The 19,754-nt window shown below is 39.2% G+C and overlaps 1 protein-coding gene and 1 long non-coding RNA gene across 11 annotated transcripts in view; both read left to right on the top strand.

The window, feature by feature from the left end:
- The window catches only part of scn8ab (sodium channel, voltage gated, type VIII, alpha subunit b), a 64,034-nt gene extending 52,042 nt beyond the window's left edge, over nucleotides 1-11,992 (top strand). For 9 of the 10 annotated variants that reach the window (XM_032514546.1, XM_032514544.1, XM_032514545.1 and 6 more), the window contains 7 exons: nucleotides 1,997-2,119; nucleotides 4,250-4,534; nucleotides 4,631-4,684; nucleotides 4,770-4,907; nucleotides 5,450-5,554; nucleotides 5,664-5,934; nucleotides 6,499-7,664. In XM_032514546.1, the coding sequence (XP_032370437.1) occupies nucleotides 1,997-2,119; nucleotides 4,250-4,534; nucleotides 4,631-4,684; nucleotides 4,770-4,907; nucleotides 5,450-5,554; nucleotides 5,664-5,934; nucleotides 6,499-7,664 (2,142 nt within the window). Of the gene's footprint in view, nucleotides 1-1,996; nucleotides 2,120-4,249; nucleotides 4,535-4,630; nucleotides 4,685-4,769; nucleotides 4,908-5,449; nucleotides 5,555-5,663; nucleotides 5,935-6,498 lie in introns of all 10 variants that reach the window. The other variant, XM_032514547.1, reaches the window with a different exon arrangement.
- A 3,406-nt stretch (nucleotides 11,993-15,398) lies between these two features.
- Nucleotides 15,399-17,647, top strand: LOC116688067 (uncharacterized). The gene is made up of 3 exons (XR_004331694.1): nucleotides 15,399-15,708; nucleotides 16,625-16,727; nucleotides 16,820-17,647. It is a non-coding gene; the product is annotated as an uncharacterized LOC116688067 (long non-coding RNA).
- Nucleotides 17,648-19,754: the final 2,107 nt, after the last annotated feature.

Raw genomic sequence — 19,754 nt, 5'->3', positions numbered from 1 at the left:
ATTTGACCATAACTGCCTGGTAGAGTTTTGTATTTGTTATGAACAAGTGACAACTATTGCTTGCAAGAAGCACTATAGGAATGGTCAGGCTGTCTCAAAAACATCTGGATTCATCTTCAGGGGACCATGAATATTATGAATGAATATAAACTTCCATGAGAATCTGGCTTAGTTTAGAATCTGAATTAGTTTTCCAGATACCTTTCATGGCCAAATGTAAATTTTCACCTGATAGGGGTGCTAAACAAAAAGGTCAGGTGATCAACACAAATTGTTTGGATTTATTGTTCAGGACTGGATATTGATGGATACCAAATTTCAGAGCTGCCTGGCCAATAGAAGATCTCGAGAAATCTGGTTCTGGATCAAGGTTTTGGACAGACAAGGGGGCTGATCCTGATGCCTCAGACCCTGGCACTAGCAGGGTAAAAATGTATGTGTGTATTTGTCCCTGTTTCATCAGTTGTAGTTTATTAAGAAGATTGGATAATGAGCCAGATCCCAGAGAGTTACCATTTCTGTTCCATACAATGTCTTGTAGGAGCTGAAGGTGTCCACTGTTACTACAGGTCGAATGATAAGTTGTATTGATTCTTGCTAGAAGATGCATGTCTGTGCATATACAAATATTCAAGACTGAAATTCAAATTTAAAGACAGAACATAAGAAAACATATATAATGTAATTCAAAACAATAGCCCTCCAATATATATTACTCATACATAAAGTGTAGTAATGTTGATATTGTGATAGTAGAGGTGTTGATCCAACTTTGTGGTGATTCCTTTACATTTTAGTCTATGGTTTTGTTGTATTGGAATGCATTATATTGTATTGTGTTTCTGTTGATTTGTCCACCCACCCATTGTGTATAACATTTAACACTGGCCTACAGGGATGGACTGGGACCAAAAATCGGCCCTGGCATTTTGGCCCAGACTAGCCCACTATATAAGATCACAAATACCAATAGACATCAAATAATTAACCTTCTACCTGTGTGAGATGGCTTCCCCTTCTTCTGAAGTAGAAATTAAGACAGCATTATACTTCTCCCATTTATTGTTAGGAGCGTAATTTATGGATATAGCTTGTGATACAGGAGAGACAAGTCAAGTTCTCCAGGTTATGTGGTGGGATCCAGTGCTTGTCAAACCTCTTATTGATTCTTCAGTTGTAAATCTCAAATATGCAGAAATTTCAATATATTTTAAATCGGCCTATGTGTTGTGCAGATAACTTATCCTGACTTGTCATGCAAATCTCTACCCTTATATTGACCTGTCCTCTCTCTCACAGCAGGTGCCTATAACTGTGTCTCTCTTTAGGTTAAGAGAGACAATGTGCAGCTGTCGAGAGGGACTGAGGGGTCGGTGTTTGAGGGTTCAGGGTAAGGTTTGTGTGCTGTGTTGGGACTCGTACTTTCACAGGTTATCCTCTCTCTTCTAACCCTGAAAGTTGTCCTCAACCTTCTGCGTTTTTCTCTCCCCCTCTTTAAAGATGCTCTCTGGTGTGGAAACTGTACTGTTTTGTACTGTGTACTGTGTGTATATTATTGTGTCACATTGATTTAGTGTTTGTGAATACATCTTTCCTCTAATTTTTTCCCTTTGTTTGACTCTTTATCTTCTCTCCCTCTCACTGTGTCAACCACAAGTTTCTTTCCAGGTGTGCTTTTGTGCTGTTAAGCTGGTTATCATGCTAGACTGGCTTGCCAAACTAAACCAAACACAAGCAAACAAACACATAAAAAAAACTTGGGTCATGTGCACTTCATTGACCTTGTAATAACCCTGTTTAACCTTATGTTATATAGATACATATACTTACACATATAGAAACTATATATGTACTTATATATATCTGTATATAACCATTCAGCCAACCTTTCAGTACATATATAGGCCCACCTTTCTTTCTATTTCCCCTCTAACTATGTGGGTCCTCTCTTCCTGTGCCTCTGTCTTTCCCTCTCCTTCTGTCCCTATCTGTGTAGGTGTCTATAGTCAGCCTTATAGCTAATGCGTTGGGCTACTCCGATCTAGGCCCGATTAAATCACTCAGGACACTGAGGGCCTTGAGACCCCTCAGGGCCCTGTCACGTTTTGAAGGGATGAGGGTAAGACCTAAGATACCAGGCAGCTGGTCCTTCTGCATGCCGATTAAATAAAAGCATCAACGCATGCTAGTGATGGCAATGTAGAAATTAAATTGTTTTTGCTGAGGGACATTTTTTAGGTAAAAGCTTTTATCAATGAGAAGCTTTTTGCATGGATGCAGATCATCTCAGATGGCCATAATACATCTGATTTGATTTATCATATTTCATTTCATATCTTATAAATTTAGTGCTATGTTAAGGCAATTAGCAGTGATTTGTGCATTAAAGATAACAAAAGTGTAACAAAACACCTTAAAAATATGTCCCATGCCATATGAAACATTAGACCATAACAGGGATTTTGACCTGAATGATGCAACACGTTATAATAATTACTCAGCTCTGTAGTGTTCAGTACCAGCTGAGAGAACAACTAGAGGTTAGTATGAACCTTTCACACAAAACCTGTTTTAACTTAGTCACAGGACAGGGTTAATGTAGACTGAAGTTGTACAATCTGAGTAAGCTAACCGATGTCTGTTCAAGTGTTTTTGAGCTACAGAGACCCCCAGTTGTCATGAGATAGACAAACAAATTGATATCGAAATGGGTGCAGATGGTCAATTAAACTGTGTGTGTGCATGTTTATTTTAAAGTTTTACAGTATGCACGCACTTGATTAACAATTGACCTTAAAGTGCACAGTTTCCATGTCAATCATTTTGATTCCATGCGACTCCAGGAGAGCTCTGTACTGAGCTTTGCCTGAGAAAAACACATTTTCTTTGTACAATGATAATTTGCATTTTAATATTTCGATGTGCGATTGGTTGGATCAGCCTCTGGTTGTTGCTGGGCAGAACAAATAAATTTTGTCAGATCAGCATCCTCTGACTGTTGCTCTGCCTCAAGTGTCCTGTTATCTAATCTTATCACAATTTGGCTTTGGCATTGTCACACTGGAAGATCAACAAACTTCTGGTTGCATACCCCCCTCCCCCCCTCCCCCCCTCCTGCCATCCTTGCTCACCACTCCTCAGTGAATGTCATTACCATAATTTTCATGATCACCATTTTACAGTAGTAATAGTAACGGATTTTATGGATGCGTTGTCTCTATATTATTAGGCAGAACTCTAAAATGAAAAAAAAGTTTTGATGTTTGCCTGTACAGTTTTGGTTTATTTGGCTTTCTGTTACCATGGCACCTCTGTGTTTGGAAATGCACATTCATATGGTTTCCTCCTCAGGCTAATAGCTAATAGTTAATAGCTTTATCTCCTCCAATATGCTGACACTGCTTTAGTGCAGCAGTTACACACTGTTTTACGTCATTGTTTGGGAATACTCATCAATATGTTTTCTTTACATTAAATGAAAGTTCACTTGTCATCAAGTGCAATGTTAGTCACAGATTTGCAGATCTAACTGAGCAAAAAAACATTCTTTGCTACTGTTAGCCGACATGATTGTGTTGGAATCATACATCCATACAATCTTAGGTACAATATTTTGATATGTAGGTAAACACTCATTGTATTTTATAGGGATGTAACAATATGTCTCTGTCACCTTCCGCTTTCTTTGTGTTGGCATTATATACTCCGGTGGATTTATGAGGACTATTGTTAACTGCTCCTCAGATCTCTGCAGGGTAAATCCAAACAACTAGCTAGACACAGCTCTCTGTCGAATCTGAGTTTTCTGTTGCACGAGTCAAACAACCTTTGAACGTACACATTCCACCAAAACATTTGCTCCACCTGACGCTAGACAATTGTGATTGGTTTAAAGAAATGCCAATAAACCAGAGCACGTTTTCTTCCCATTCCAAAATGCTGTGTGGACTCGACCTTTAGTTTACACTACAACTTTGTTAAACATATCATGGGGGAATCAAACCATGACTCTGAATTGTGTTGTGCCGGAGCATAAACTGATAGTTTTGCTACAACCCTAGTATTTTTTTGGGATGTGCTTAATGTTGTGTCAAGATATCAGATTAAACAGCTTGAGCTTCTACTGGAGGGAAATAATGTGCATTTCTGTGCATGTGTGTGTTGATGTTCTTATTTGTGAACATCTCCATGCAGTTGGTGTGTGATTGCTAAGTTATTGCGGGCTCTGTTTCCTTGCTATTCTCTTCAGGTTGTGGTAAACGCCTTGGTGGGTGCAATTCCCTCCATCATGAATGTGCTGCTGGTGTGTCTCATCTTCTGGCTCATCTTCAGCATCATGGGTGTCAACCTGTTTGCTGGAAAGTATTACTACTGTTTCAATGAGACAGCCGAGGAGAACTTCCTCCCTGATGTCGTCAACAACAAAACAGAGTGTTTTGCACTCATTAATGCAAACTTCTCTGAAGTCAGATGGAAAAATGTCAAGATCAATTTTGACAATGTCGGTGCAGGATACCTGGCACTTCTGCAAGTGGTGAGAAATCTTTGCTGTCACTTCCCATTTGTTTCTCTCCTCTGATATCATATGTTTAACATGTTTTCTCATGCAATGTTTCTGCTCAATTGACAGGCAACATTCAAAGGTTGGATGGACATTATGTATGCAGCAATAGATTCTCGAAAGGTATGCTTTTAGCAGTTTTTGGACTTCCAGATTAGTGTGTTGTAGTGCAGTTTTGTGCAATGTTTTTACTTTTGCAACCTTACAGGTGGAGGACCAGCCTATCTACGAGGACAACTTATACATGTACATCTACTTTGTCATCTTCATCATCTTTGGCTCGTTCTTCACTCTAAACCTCTTCATTGGTGTCATCATTGATAACTTCAACCAACAAAAGAAAAAGATAAGATTTATTTTCCTCACTTTAAGTTTTCTGAGAACAAGCTGCTTTGAAGAATAATGAAAGGAAATTACTCTCATTTTTGTCCATTGAATAGGAAGTTACTGCCAGCAGCCAGGTAGCTTAGCTTAGTATAAAGGCTGGAAACAAGTGGAGGTGTTAATTAATTAACTTTTTTCTTCTTCTAATTTTAGATAAGCTGGTAAGAGGATTTTGTAACTTTTAGAACAAGCCAGGCTAGCGCCCCTTTTTCCAGTCTAAACTAAGCTAACTACCTGGTTGCTGGATAAAGCTCCACATTTTCTGTACATACATGATAGAGGTGAATGGTGTAACTATTAACAAAAAAGCAATTAAGCATATTTTCCCAAAATGTTGAATTAGTACTTTAAGCTAAGAATCTCAACATTGTAAACAAATATAAGAAGCCTTTTTGTATGGCACTTGTCAACACAGTCAAATTAAATGTACTATATTTGGATTAGTACTGGAATGAGCGGCCTAAATCTTTGCAAATTGTAACCAAATTGTTTTTGTCCCTTCACTTTGGAGGTCAGGATATTTTCATGACGGAGGAACAGAAGAAATACTACAATGCCATGAAGAAACTAGGGTCAAAGAAGCCACAAAAACCAATACCCAGGCCGCAGGTAAATATTGTTTTGCACTCTTCATCTTAACTGGCGTGCAGGTTTGTATTTGTAAATTTCCAAAGATTAAGAAAATAACCCTCCTTCAATTCCTTTCCTTTCTCCTTAGAACCAGATCCAGGGCATGGTGTTTGACTTTGTGACGCAGCAGGTGTTTGACATCTCCATCATGATCCTAATCTGCCTTAACATGGTCACCATGATGGTGGAGACAGACGATCAGACCGAGGACACTGAGGTTGTGCTTTACTGGGTCAACTTCATCTTCATTGTGGTCTTCACTTGCGAGTTTGTATTGAAGCTCTTTGCGCTGCGCCACTACTACTTCACCAATGGTTGGAACATCTTCGATGTTGTTGTGGTCATCCTTTCAATTGTAGGCAAGTATTTAAAAAGGGTTATTTATGAATGGTAAAAGAAGTGGGAAGCTGCTTACTTGGATATACTGTAGCTCAGATATTGCCCATATAAATGGGGCTCAAAGGCCCAGCACACAAAGCTGGTTTGAAGGGTCACTTCCCCAAAAGTAAAAAAGATATTTTGTCATTTTCCTCGAGTGGTATAAAGCCGTTCAATTAATTTTGGTTTTGAGATATTTTACTTTAAGTTTCAGCTGGTCCTCCTATTGACTTGTCTGATAACTTTATTCACTGCATGATTGTCTATCCAGAAATAATGTCTTCCATTATTCTCAGTAATAAATCTGTGAATAGTTTTTATTTCAACTACGTTGCAGAGATGAACTATTACTTATATAAACTATTGATAGTGTGTTTTTTGGTTCACCTGATTTCCTCCACAATTGCATGAAACTATGAACGTGCTGCAGAGATCTTGCTTGTGTATTGTGTATTAAGTAAATCAGTAAGTGTTTCAGTAATAACATTCCCTGTATTTTGACCACATGTATGTTGTGTCTCTATTTGCTCCCTGTTCTACTTTAGGAATGTTTCTGGCTGACCTGATTGAGAAGTACTTTGTGTCACCAACACTCTTCAGGGTGATTCGTCTGGCTCGTATCGGCAGGATCCTGCGTCTCATCAAGGGGGCCAAAGGAATCAGAACTCTACTGTTTGCCCTAATGATGTCACTTCCTGCCTTGTTCAACATTGGCTTACTACTTTTCCTGGTTATGTTCATTTTCTCCATCTTTGGCATGTCCAACTTTGGCTATGTGAAACACGGGGCTGGAATTGATGATATGTACAACTTTGAGACCTTTGGCAACAGTATGATCATCCTGTTTATGATCACCACGTCAGCTGGCTGGGACGGCCTGCTGCTGCCCATTCTTAACTACGCTCCAGACTGCGACCCCTTACTAGAAAATCCTGGCACCCCTGCCACAGGAGACTGTGGCAACCCTTCTGTGGGCATCTTCTTCTTTGTTATGTATATCATTATTTCTTTCCTTATTGTGGTCAACATGTACATCGCCATCATCTTGGAGAACTTCAGTGTGGCCACAGAGGAGAGTGCCGACCCACTCAGTGAGGATGACTTTGAGACCTTTTATGAGATTTGGGAGAAGTTTGACCCTGATGCGTGCCAGTTCATCACCTATGCCAAGCTTTCGGACTTTGCTGATTCACTTGAACACCCACTCCGAGTCCCCAAGCCCAACACCATTGAACTGATCGCCATGGACATGCCTATGGTGAGTGGTGACCGCATCCACTGCCTGGACATCCTTTTTGCCTTCACTAAGCGTGTGCTGGGTGACAGTGGCGAGTTGGACATGTTGAGGCAACAAATGGAGGAGCGTTTTGTGGCTGCCAATCCCTCCAAGGTCTCTTACGAGCCAATCACCACCACTCTGAGGCGCAAGCAGGAGGATGTGTCATCCAGAATAATTCAAAGGGCCTACCGTTCCTACCTGGCTAGGCGGGGTTTTGTCTGTAAGCGCAAACCAGCCAATAACAAAGTGGAGAATGGCGGGAACAATCAGGAACAAGAAAAGAAGGAGGGCACTCCCTCAACTGCCTCCCTGCCTTCTTATGACAGTGTAACCAAACCTGACAAGGAGAAACAGGATGACAACAATGAGGGCAAGGGAGGGAGGAAAGAGAAAGGAAGAAACCAAAAAGACATCAGGGAATCTAAATGTTAGAGTGTTGGAATAATAATCACAGTAATAACAATAAAAATTATAATAGTGTAACTTCAAGCAAAGCGAGAGGAAACTCACCCACACAGATGTACAGATTATTTCATTTGCAAGTCAGAAAAAAAAATAATACTCAATAATTTTGTTTACAGACTTCATTCTTATATTGATGCAGAGGGAAGCAGCTTGGTCTGTTACAGCTTGAAGACTCTTGAACTTCAGTCAAACCAAACATAATCAGCATACTGTGTGACATTGTTATATCTAGACTACTGATCTTAACAAAAGGGAATGAAAAACAGACAAGGGAATGTCTGTGACTGCTGAAAGTCTCACTTTACCACTGGTCTACAAGTAACTCTACACCAAGAGATAGAATAAAAAAACACTAAAGGAATTCAGCGCCTGGATGAAACTAATGGATTCCTATGGAAGAGTGTTGTGAAGGAAAAACAAGGATGCTGCTTGATGCTGAAGAATTGTCCTCTAAAAGCAGCCAATGAGTGCTTCTGTGTCATTTAATACTGAAATATATAGAGGAGAAAAATGACCACTCACTCTATAAGAGCAAACCGAAGGATGACTGGTGAATGAAAGACACAAATGACAGAGAGCGTTGGAAGTACTTTTCTGTTTTATTAAAGCTAGAAATTGTTCATTTGAGCAGCAAAAATGCAAACAGACAAAAAGAACAATATTCAAGATTTTGCCCATGTCACTTAACTCTTCTACTCATTTTATCTTTGTTATACCCACATCAAAATGCTTTTTTTACATGGGCTTTCACACCAATTGGTTAAGGGTCTGTTTATTATGGGGCCAACTCGGGCCAAGGGCTTAACATTTACTCAGAAAGATTTCCAAACAAATACATAAATAATTGTGCTTGTTCAATGCATAGAAATGACTTGCATGATGGCATGTTTTGATCAGAAATCTTGCATGAATTATCATAGTCCACAAGACACTAATACTCAGACCATGACAGTGGCTCGACTGTAAGATTGAGACATTGTCAAAATTTGAAAGCTCAGAGTTCAGAGTAATTTGTTTAAGAAAGATAAGTGATATTGGGGATGATAATCTAAAATGGATCTGCATTTTTATCTCATTATTCCACACATTTCAAATGTTTAAATTGTTGCCTCTATAGAGAGGAGAATGGAATATGTTGGTGAATAAAACCACCATAGTGGATCAGTGGGGACATCCAAACAATTTATTTGCTGCTCTGGAGATTTTGAGTGTGTAAGATGTGAAAAAGGATGTCTGTGTGTTTCATGGGACTGACATGTTTGTTAATTTGAATTGAAATGTTTTCAAGGGGCACAACACGTTTAAACTAAAATGCTTATATTTATTATTTGTATGCACCTATGTAATGTTCCATACCATCTGCCTTTAGTTTTGTGTGAGCGGGCATTAAGGGTAGTCCTACTGTCGGTTATAAGTGATTTCTGGGGATTTCACAGCTATGGCAAACTCCTATCTATTCTGATGTTTCTCTTTGGGTGGTTAGACCTTTCTGGAAGAGCTGAGAAGTGTTGTGATCATTTTCAGTTTAAATCATTTTACCAACCCTGAAGTAATATTCATGTTTTGGTGGGTAATCAGTCTTATTTTACACACTTTTATAAGCCACATCTAAGATGATATTAAGTGAAACGGTCTTGTGCTGGAGCATATTTGTCAGGTGTAAGTCTCATCTTAATGAGATAAGAAAATAATGAACTAGTGATGAGAACATTGTGTGTGGAGAAGCCAAAGAGATCTGCCTTGTTATCCCTTGTTGCCCTTTGTCCATGGAGTTGGGTGAAGTATGCCCTGCCCATTCAGTTTTTTCACTGTCATTATTAGACAGAGAGACCCTAGAAATGTATGCAATGCTTGAAAAATTCATCCCTTTTTCTCAGGAGTTATTATAGATGTACTATTATGAGCTCTGCAACAAAATGCAAGTGAATGTGATGGGAGTATTTATGAAATCATGTCTTACTCTTTTTTGTTTTATGCCATGTTGATGGACAATGATCTCGGCTGGCTGCCTTAACTCGGCAGCAGCCCAGTCAGGGGCCAATGTGTCGCTTCCTGCTTATAACTAATAATTATAGGGCTAGAAGCATCTCAGTGGAACAGCAACATGTCGCTTGCTTGTAATGGCGGCGTTTATATTGATAGCAGATTACATTTGTGGTTACGTCATGAACTGTAGTCTGGTGTCTATTAATTTAGATAAACAAAAAATAATGTTTACCCCCGATAGCAATCACAGATATAGGAAACACTGTGAGGAGATGTCATGAGAGTGAATTGGGATATGGTAGTTTGAGCAGCACACTTAACTTTTCCAGAAAAAAAAGTGGCATGCACGGAGAATAGGCCCCAGATTTAAGTATTTAACAAGTGCTCTAAACCATTCTAAGTCATTTGCTATTTTTCGTCATATTGCTCTATTGCATAACAAATACCAAATAACCAACAGAGCACTGGATGCATTCTAATGGTACTGTGAGCCTAAGCACCACACCACAGCTTTTGCACTTCCTGTTGTGCAGTGATGTCACTTCCTGTTTATGAATAACTCCCTCATCCGTTCTCAAGTTCTATGGTCCAGTTGCTGCATGAGATCTCCAAAATCAGTGTGGGTGTTTCCTTGAACCAAATAAAACTCTGAATGATAAGCATAAAAGCAACCGCCGTCCATTTTCTCCAAGATCACCATGGAAATACAGACGCATATTACAGAAAGAAACCTAAAAAATAGACACACATACATCCATTTGAGAAAAAAATAAAATAAATACAGTTCAGGCTATGTTCTATAGGGCACAAACTGCAAAAGCTATGAATGGACTTTTTAAGAAACTATAAATAATGTAATATATTTTACTTTAACGGCATGTGTAGTTTTTTGTAAATACAGGATTACTTAAAAAACTACAGCTATTAATCTAACACTAAATATTAATAACCGTAAATAGAATGGCTTCCAGCTGACACCCCTTGTCACACTTGTTAGGCTGTGACATATTTGTTAGATGGAGTAGATTTTTTTGAGTCACTTTTCACAAAAAAGAGGGCAGTAAGTTAAAAGAATCTATATTAAAAAGCAGAAATTGTATTTAAAATTGTATAAATCAATACATACATATACAAAGCTATATAACATACATATATCTATATATCTATCTATATAGATAGATATATATATATAGATATATATATATATATATATATCTATATATATACTCTCCTGTCCACTCCTTGCATTGAGGTGATACCAGAACCACAGAGTGTTAACTGATCATGCTTCTTTCTTTGCGTGGTATGTTCAGAGAATAACCAAAACTCTGGTCTGCCCAGGACGTCTGCATACTGGGTACCAGCGTGCAATGCATGGTGTTGTACTGGCTGCTTGCTGAAAATTGTGGAGCCTGCCTTGGTGAGAGGATTGCACTACCAGCATACCCTTTTATACGTGTGTGGAGATGTCTTGCCCCTAGTTTCCTATATTGTACACACAAAGATAATACAAACAGTCACGCACACTTACATGCACACACTCAGCCTTTTACAGGTAACTGCTGGTTAACCAGTTTGGCCCAGTATGAGCCACAGCTCACTTTGTGTGACAATGTTTTGCTAGTTTCAGCTCTAACCCATGTCCATGTTTCCCCTTAACACACTGCTGCAGTTTGGAGTTGATCTTTAATTTTGCTGTCACTTTCAATATGATATATCTAATGATTTAAGGGTTAGCTGTCTTAACTGTCTGTGTGTTTGTTTATGGTGCAATATCTCTTAACGGCACGTGCCTTTTTAGCTTCCTATTTAGTCTGTCAATAAAATCAGCAATGAGGATCTCAAAACTCATGGGAGTGAATCAAAACGGAGCACGATAGAAACGATGTATTGAGTTCAAAATTAACTTGTAAACTGAAAACTCACCACCTAGATTAGACTGTCTGGACTAACATCTTGTAGAGTCATGTAGTACAAGTGCTCTCTCTGTGTGTTCTGTTTACCGGCTCTTGGGCTAGTAAAGGGAACAGCTGTTTTACACTTCTGTTCATTTCCAAATGTTGGTTTACCAATCGGTATATGAGGCCATTCTTTTGTAGCATGACTGAGATACTTTTATTTTCTTTCCTGAAAATAGGCTAACTGAAAAAAAAAATCTTTTGACTGTCATTATCTCTTGCCACTAATACAGTCAGAGAGAGGACGTGTGTTGCACAACCACATGGGACGGTTAAACGAGAATCAGCGAAAGAATATCTTCATTTGAGCACGAATCTATTTCCAAACAATAAAGCAGCCTTCCAGTTACACCTCTGGCTGGTGTCATTTTTGGATATAACATTAATGACACTTTATCATGAAGAATATGTTCCATAATGCCTGCGTATGGATGCTTTTGTTGCTGTTTAACCACCTCAATTACTGTGATAACTGTGAGAATTTAAAGGTTTAAGATTATTAAGCAATATGGTACACAGTGAAGCTCTAAAGAAGGTGATTTTTCTTCTTCTAATATTCACTAAAACTTTGTATACAATGCAAACATGGCAGCGAAAATGTTTGAATGCTATACAGAACAGGGAGGGACAGAGACAGACCAACAAGAGAAAGCTACAGTCTGTTTAGGTTAAGAAACAACACAATACACTTCAGAAATGCCTAACTCACATTGTCTTTTGTTTGTGTTTTAACAAGACCTGAATACGATTAGTGCTTGAGTTGATGTGGTTGGGTGTGTCATGGTGCATCAGCACCGAAATGACTATAAAATCAGGTGTGTGCGTGCATGCACGTTTCTTTCCTTCCTTCCCCCTCTTCTGTGTGTATGCGCGCGTGTGTGCCTGCGTGTGTGCATGCGTGCGTGCGTGTGTTCGTGCGTGCATGCATGCGTGTGTGTAAGGTGCAGCACTGAATAAGGGAAGGAGCAGGGAAGGGAGGGTGGAGTAAGCAGAGACAGCACTGCAGTGCAGATAGATGAATGCAGTGGCCTGGGCTGAGTCAGCAGCATGTTCCCAATAGGCTCAGACTGTACAGTGCACTGTATAGCACCTCCTTACCCACAGCAAGCAAGCAGAGGGAGAGCAAGCTACAGCAGGAAGATAAAAAGTAAATGAGAACAATGAACAGAGGCACACACAGTGAAGAGCTAGTCTGTTGCTAGGGATATACCCTGCAACTTCTACCTGCAGTGCTACATGTGTTTGGAGTGCATCACATTATTTTGTACAGTTTGATGCTATATCTTACACTGGGTTATTGGAAAACACAGGAGTCTGAAATATTGATGAGTGCCCAACTCTTCATCACTAGTGCTTTAAAAAAATCCATTTTAGGTGATTATGAAACATTTAACTGATTATTTTACATTATTTATGTGTTGGTATTGTTGATTTCTATACTCTATTTCTAGATGTGTGTCTCTCCTCTATAGGCCCCATTTAAATATTAGGTATATCATATATGCTGCTCTATACCTATGCCTTTTTTCCCTTTAGGTTTCTATCCTCCTTGCTTCTATCTAAACAGCAGGACTTGGTTGCAGAGGTGGGACATGGATTAAGTAGGACGTTAGTGTGATCTGCCGGGCTGTCTGAGCAAGTCTGTGTGAACGAGGGAGTGAGGGAGACAGGGAAGGAAGTGTGTGTAAGGGATACACAGAGAGGGAGGTTGTACATGTCTGAAATCAATAACACGTAATGTGCAGTATTGCCGTGATCAAGTTTCTTGGTGATGGAGTGGTTGTTCACTTATAGTTTTTCTTTTTCTGTGTCAGGTCGGCTCCACCATGCAGAAGATGAGTGGAAGGCAGAGGGTGCATAGATTATGTATCTATACATATATACATGTATGTATATAGTATATAAATATTCCCCCAACCCACACACACACACACACCGACCCAGTTTCACTAAGTTCAATCATTGTGCAGAGGAGGTGCATGAGATAAAGGGCCTGACATTATTGTCTTGAATTCAACAGTTTTCACATAGTTTAGATTACCCATCTGAGAAAGTAATTTAAATTAATTCCACATAGCCAAAATGGAATAAAAGATTTGATAGATTTACGCTGATTTATTCCTGGTTTGGCCCTCTGTCACTGCCCCATCCATCATAAATCATAGCCCTCTCTACCCCTGTTGGATTGGGATTTATGTTTTTCATCCTTGCCCCTGAGTGTGTCTACAGAGATCACAGCCTTTCTCTACTGTGTTTATTGCTGTAACCCCTCCAGTAGCTACTAGTGAAGTACCTCTAATGACTTCTTACAGCTATCTAGCACCCTCTAGTGCAGGGGTCTCAAACTCAACTTACTTGGGGGCCGCTGGAAGTAGAGTCTGGGTTTGGCTGGGCCGCATCAAGTATTCCAAAAAAACAACAACTAGATCCTCCAAACAGGGCGCGGAACTGCCGGTGCTTTAAGCCCCTAGATCTGATATGGTTGGTGAATTTCACAACAACAGACATCACATTGTCAAACCTCAGGCATTTGCCGCTAAGAGTACTTAGCTAGCTTGACAACCGTTACGCCTCTGTCAGGAGACTACTACGGTAGCCCATAAGTGACAAGCGCAATGAGAAAACGTTTCAGAACGCGCGGGCCGCACTAACACTTAACTTTGATGTCAAGTAGGGGGCCACAAAATATCATCCCACGGGCCGCAATTGGCCCCCGGGCCGCGAGTTTGAGACCCATGCTCTAGTGGGACTTGAATGAAATATCTCAAGACAACTGCTGTGTCACTTCCAAAGATTAAAAGGATAGTTTTTTGTTTGTAGACATATGGTAGTATGACTTATTCGCTGGTGTGGAGGTGGTGGGATGGTATTTGAATATTTGCTCCTGTCTGTTAATTCTGTGGTCAGAAATAACAGCAAGCCAGCAGCTTTTTAGCAAATAGGGCCTATTTAACACACAATCATCCAAATGTAACACATTTATTTTTAATATTATTAAAGCTTTAGCGTATAACTTTTTGATATTAATGAATGTCCGTTACATTCAAGCCATTGCCAAATGAGTTGATCCCAAGCTGACTATCGGCTCCATAAAACTCTCTGTATTTGTAAGTATGGCTATGTTCAGATTGAACTCGAGTGAAGACAATTACCATTTCTGAAGAGTCCATCATGTTTTTTTAATCCTCCGTGTCCTCCTTGGCTACGAGCAACTTTGTGGAGGAGGGTGGGGGCTGTGCACGACCACTGAAGGCTTGTATCATGTGGACGGGCCAACAGTGTTGTGGTCATTACTTAGATTTCCTCACGGGGGAGACAGAACTATGCACTATAGGCCTAGCTTTAAGCCTGAACGTGGTATCTGTATCCTGTACAATTTGTATCTCCTCGACTCCTCGAAACTCTATACTCCGGCTTGTGAGTTCTCAGCGCGCCATGTTTAAGGACGTCCCAATTCCTAAAATGCACATCGAGGAGTGATGCTGATGTATCCTCGCAGAAGACTTTTTAACCTGCCGCATGTAAACATAGAAGCAGAGTGAGAGGAGGAGAGAGAGAGCAGTTCTTTTTTTACGATTGGTATGACAATTCTTTTCAATACTTTCCCAAACTCTTAACGCAGCAACACACCTACAACACATAGTTGACAAAACAGTTAATTTCATGCTCAAAAATTTAAAATAAAATGTGTTTATTACAATTAAAAACATAACCTACGTGTAAAAAAATGTACAGAAGGTGAAACCTTCTTTACTGGTTAGCCTGTAAGACAAATTTAAGGGCCCACAACCACGGTGTGTTGTTAAAGCAGAGGGCTCTGTAGCTGCTCGCTTTCTGTTCTGGTTTCAGTAAAAAACTCTGCTAGATTTAATCAACAGTAGTTTTATATTACAAATAGGCTAACTTCAAATGGACATACTTAGATTTTCAATACTTTACCCTCAAAGTTCACCTGCTGGTCGGTTTCTGAGGCACGTTCGCGGTTCACCGCCGTCTCCTGGTCCTCAAGTACCCGATGCAACAGCCCAACTCTGGCCTTGAGGGGTTTGAAATGACCGCGTCAACTGGTAACATAATTTCCAGTTAAAATATTACAAATATGTTCAAAGCTAATTCTTACCCAACATTTGGTTATTGCCACAGGTTCTTCCAGTTCGCCTCTGGTGTTAGCTAGCAATCCCCTCTCGACAGTAAGTCGGTTGCCCGATGTGGTAACGTTAGCCTAGCTACCAGAAATGCGTACATTATGATTAACTGGGAGTTATGAAGATTGAGGGTCAGATACGGTGAGGAATAAAGGTACCCCAAGTCTAGTCAAGAGGAGCATTTCAGCTAATGCAAATGTTAAAAGTTAATACTTGCAACTAAAGCCAACCTCAAAATGGAACTAGGTTAACCCTTGTGTTATCCTCCCCGGTCAAAAAGATTAACTTAACTTAGATTTACTCTTGTTTTAGTTTTTTTAGTTTTTTTTAGTTTTTACATTTTCAACGCGTTATTTCTTTATTTATTTCACTACCACCACCATACTACCACTAGTCTACTTTTTGAAATCCATGGTCAATAACCCTCATTTGTATAGAATTATATCTAATATTTGAGCCAATGAAGCAGAAATTGTGAATTATTTTGACTAAGAACAGAAGAGCATATGTTGAGTGGATTAGTTTGGGCAGGATGCTGATTTGACACCATTTCAATTGTCCGACGAACACAGGAGGGTTAAGTTACGGCTGTTAACTGTTTCTAAAATGCATGACCAACCAATGTAAAGTGGAGGAGGTGGAAGTACATTTTTCTGACAATACTTTAACATTTTTTGGTAATGGGGTATTATTCACAGCATTTGTTTTTGTATATTTAAATTAATTAAAGGATCTGAATACTTCTTCCACCACCACCTCTCCCTCAGTTCAAACCTCAGTTGGTGTGTCCATATTTGACTAGAGAACACATGGAAACAAATACTACTGCATTTTACAGACTTTGCAGTCCCATCCACCCCAGTGCGGGACAGACTGATTTCCTCTCAGCCTAAAGGAGGGGTTCTGGAGACCAGGCAGCAACTGTATGGTATCACTACTGGGTAAGATCCTGAAACATGTGGGTGACATTGTTGAGTGCACAGTATATTTACTAGATACCAATTGTGTTATGCCTTTTTATTAACACCTACAGTGCAACCTGTGCCTACCTTTGGAGAGCAAGAGCAATTTGGGAAAGATATCACTCTGTTAAAAGTGGACAGAAAGCCAACAGAGCAGAAGGGAGAAAGACAGCGTCTTGAAATTGCAAAGTAAAGACACAAACTGAGCCTAGAAGCCTGAAAGCTGTAAGTCATGTGTTGTTCATTTGCTTAGGCCTAAGTCTTTTAACCGGCATCAGTGCAGACCGTTTGTAAAATGTATTCATACTCCATCAGTAGGTCCTTAAATTTATGTGTTCATATTTATTTACATCTTCACTATGTTTTGTGAATGAATTTGCAACACAGTTTTTATGAGGTACTTCTTAATAAGACCCTGTAGGTGTCACTGTTATACTTGTTATCTGGCACTGGGGAGCTGCTGTAGCTGCTATTGTCTAAATTGGAGAAGAAATTGATATTAATGTTAGGCACACAGAGGTGCTGCATTTTCTACTAGAGTATGGGGTCAGTTTCCGTTGTAATTTAAAATATCCTTTTTATCGCATTGGATCACCACGGTGTGGAAACCCTGTGTTTAATCCTTCCCAGCTTTATCCAAGACTTCTTTTTTTTAGACTAAAATCTTTTTCTTTTCTTTCCCGTGTTACCAGGTGCTTATTAATCTGCATTATTATTTGCTTATATTTCAGAAACCACATCCAACTTCACATGTAACGTCAAATACTTCATACTTCATAGTTAACTTAATGTTTGCGTTGTAAATAAATCTTCCTGGATCTCAAAGTCAGACATCTGGTTCAAGTTGTTACTGGACACCCTACAGCGGGCCAGTGTTTCAGTAGCCAGTTTTCAATAGTTTTTACAAGCCTATTACCTATATTTTTGTAACATAATAAACACTGTTACACTTTTCGAAACTATTTCAGCTTGTGTAAGGCCTATCAGTGCTTTCTGAACATATTGAACACACTTTTTTTGTCATTAAAGTATTTATTTATTTTTCAACAAATAATACAAAACAACTTACAAATTACAACTAAAGTAGTCAAAACCAAACTTAAAGGGCAACACCCCTCAACACCCCTTTGTACCACTATACTGTTTGTGATTATATCAACTACAATGTGTTTCAACACATGCCTAATGTATCAAGCCCTTAATATATGAAAAGAAATAGTCCCATACTAAATGGAACTTTCTTTTAACATTGTTCTTCCTGGCAATCAAATATTTGTAGGATGCCGTCTCCGTCATCAGTTGAGTAAAATCTGTGAGCCCCGGCGTGTATGTGCTCTTCCAGTTCCTCAATATCAGCCTTGCTGCAGTGATGAGTCCAGCAGTTATTAGCACATGCTGTCCTTTGTTGACTCCTTGTGGTAAAAGTGTGCTATCTCTCAGGAGACAGAACAGTGGAGATTCCGGTAACCTTTCTCTCAGCCAATCTCCCAGTTTCCTTAATACTTATTTTCAGAAAGGTAAGACCACAGGACATTCCCAAAAGGCATGCAACAGTGTACCAATGTACACTGTTACAATGTTACACTTCCTACACCTTTTGTCTTCTACTAAGCCCATTCTGAAAAGCATTATAGGAGTATTACAGTACTTATGATTTTGTAATGTGTAATCTGTAAACTATATTACTCCATTTCTCTTTACATATTTCACATTCTAAATCTCTTTGCCATATTAATCCAAGATTGTCATTGCTCACACTTTGTTATTCCATGATATTTTTTATAAAATGTTGAAGCATTGTGCATTGTACTTGGCGAATTAAAAAGGTTTTGCAACACATTAACATAAGTATAGATTTCTCTATACTTCTCTTAAGTGGGAACACACTTCGCACACTACTCCTTAGTTGTAGATATTTCCAAAATTCACCCCTTCCCTCCAAAAGAAATTGATCTACTAGCTCCTGATATGACTTCAAAACTGCATCCATATACACTACCGGTCAAAAGTTTGTGGTCACTTAGAAATTTCCATTGCACTCCCATTATAAACAGAATACCAGCTGAGGTCAGTTGCATTGTTTTTTTTAACCCGGTCAGCAGTTTTCAAATTACATTATGTGTTTACATAATTGCAAAAGGGTTCTCCAATGTTTTCTAAGTTAGTTTTTTTTAAATGATATCAGATTAGTAAACAGAATGTGCCTCTGGAACATTGGATCAATGGTTGCTGATAATAGGCAATGTAGATATTGCATTAAAGATCAGCCACCCACTCAGATCAGCTGGTATTATGTCTATAATGGAGTGGCATGGAAATTTGTAAGTGACCCCAAACTTTTGACCGGTAGTGTATAAATCATCAATCACACATATCACACCGTTCCTTTGCCAAGAATCCCAACAAAATGAGTGTTTTCCTATCACGATATGTGGATTATCCCATATGGAAGAATACCCCTGCTTGTATTGTGATTTCCCTATTAACCTATGCACCTTAGACCACACCCATTGCGAGTGCTTCAGAATGGGATTTCCCCTCCTCTACCACCTTTATCTGAGAAAGAACCTCTCTGGTTCTGGAGGGAGCCACCATGGCCATTTTTATCTTTATCCAATCTGGTTGAGAACCATAGTCAGCCCAATGCTTCACCAGTTTAGCCAATTCGAAAGATTAATTATATATTTCTACATTTTGGAGGGCCAAGCCCCCCTTTTCCTTATTAGTACTTGGTTTTTCATATTAATCCTGGGCTTTTTCCATTCAACAAATACTCTTTGATTTTTAAGTCTTTAATTATTTGATTATAATGTTTGTATATGCCACTAGGAACAATTACTGGCAGCATCATTGATATATAATTAAATTGTGGTGCTATCACAATCTTAATAGTATTAATTTTGCCCCACAGATTAATTATCTTTGATCTCTCCAGATTATTTTCCATCTCTTGAAGTAATGGCATTAATTCATTTCTATTATATCAGACAGATCAGCAGTTAACTT

Source organism: Etheostoma spectabile, chromosome 4 (assembly GCF_008692095.1).
Source record: "Etheostoma spectabile isolate EspeVRDwgs_2016 chromosome 4, UIUC_Espe_1.0, whole genome shotgun sequence".
In the NCBI taxonomy this organism is placed as follows: Eukaryota; Metazoa; Chordata; class Actinopteri; order Perciformes; family Percidae; genus Etheostoma; species Etheostoma spectabile.
The sequence above is the reverse complement of the archived record's forward strand: the minus strand, read 5'-3'. Positions and strand labels throughout refer to the sequence as shown.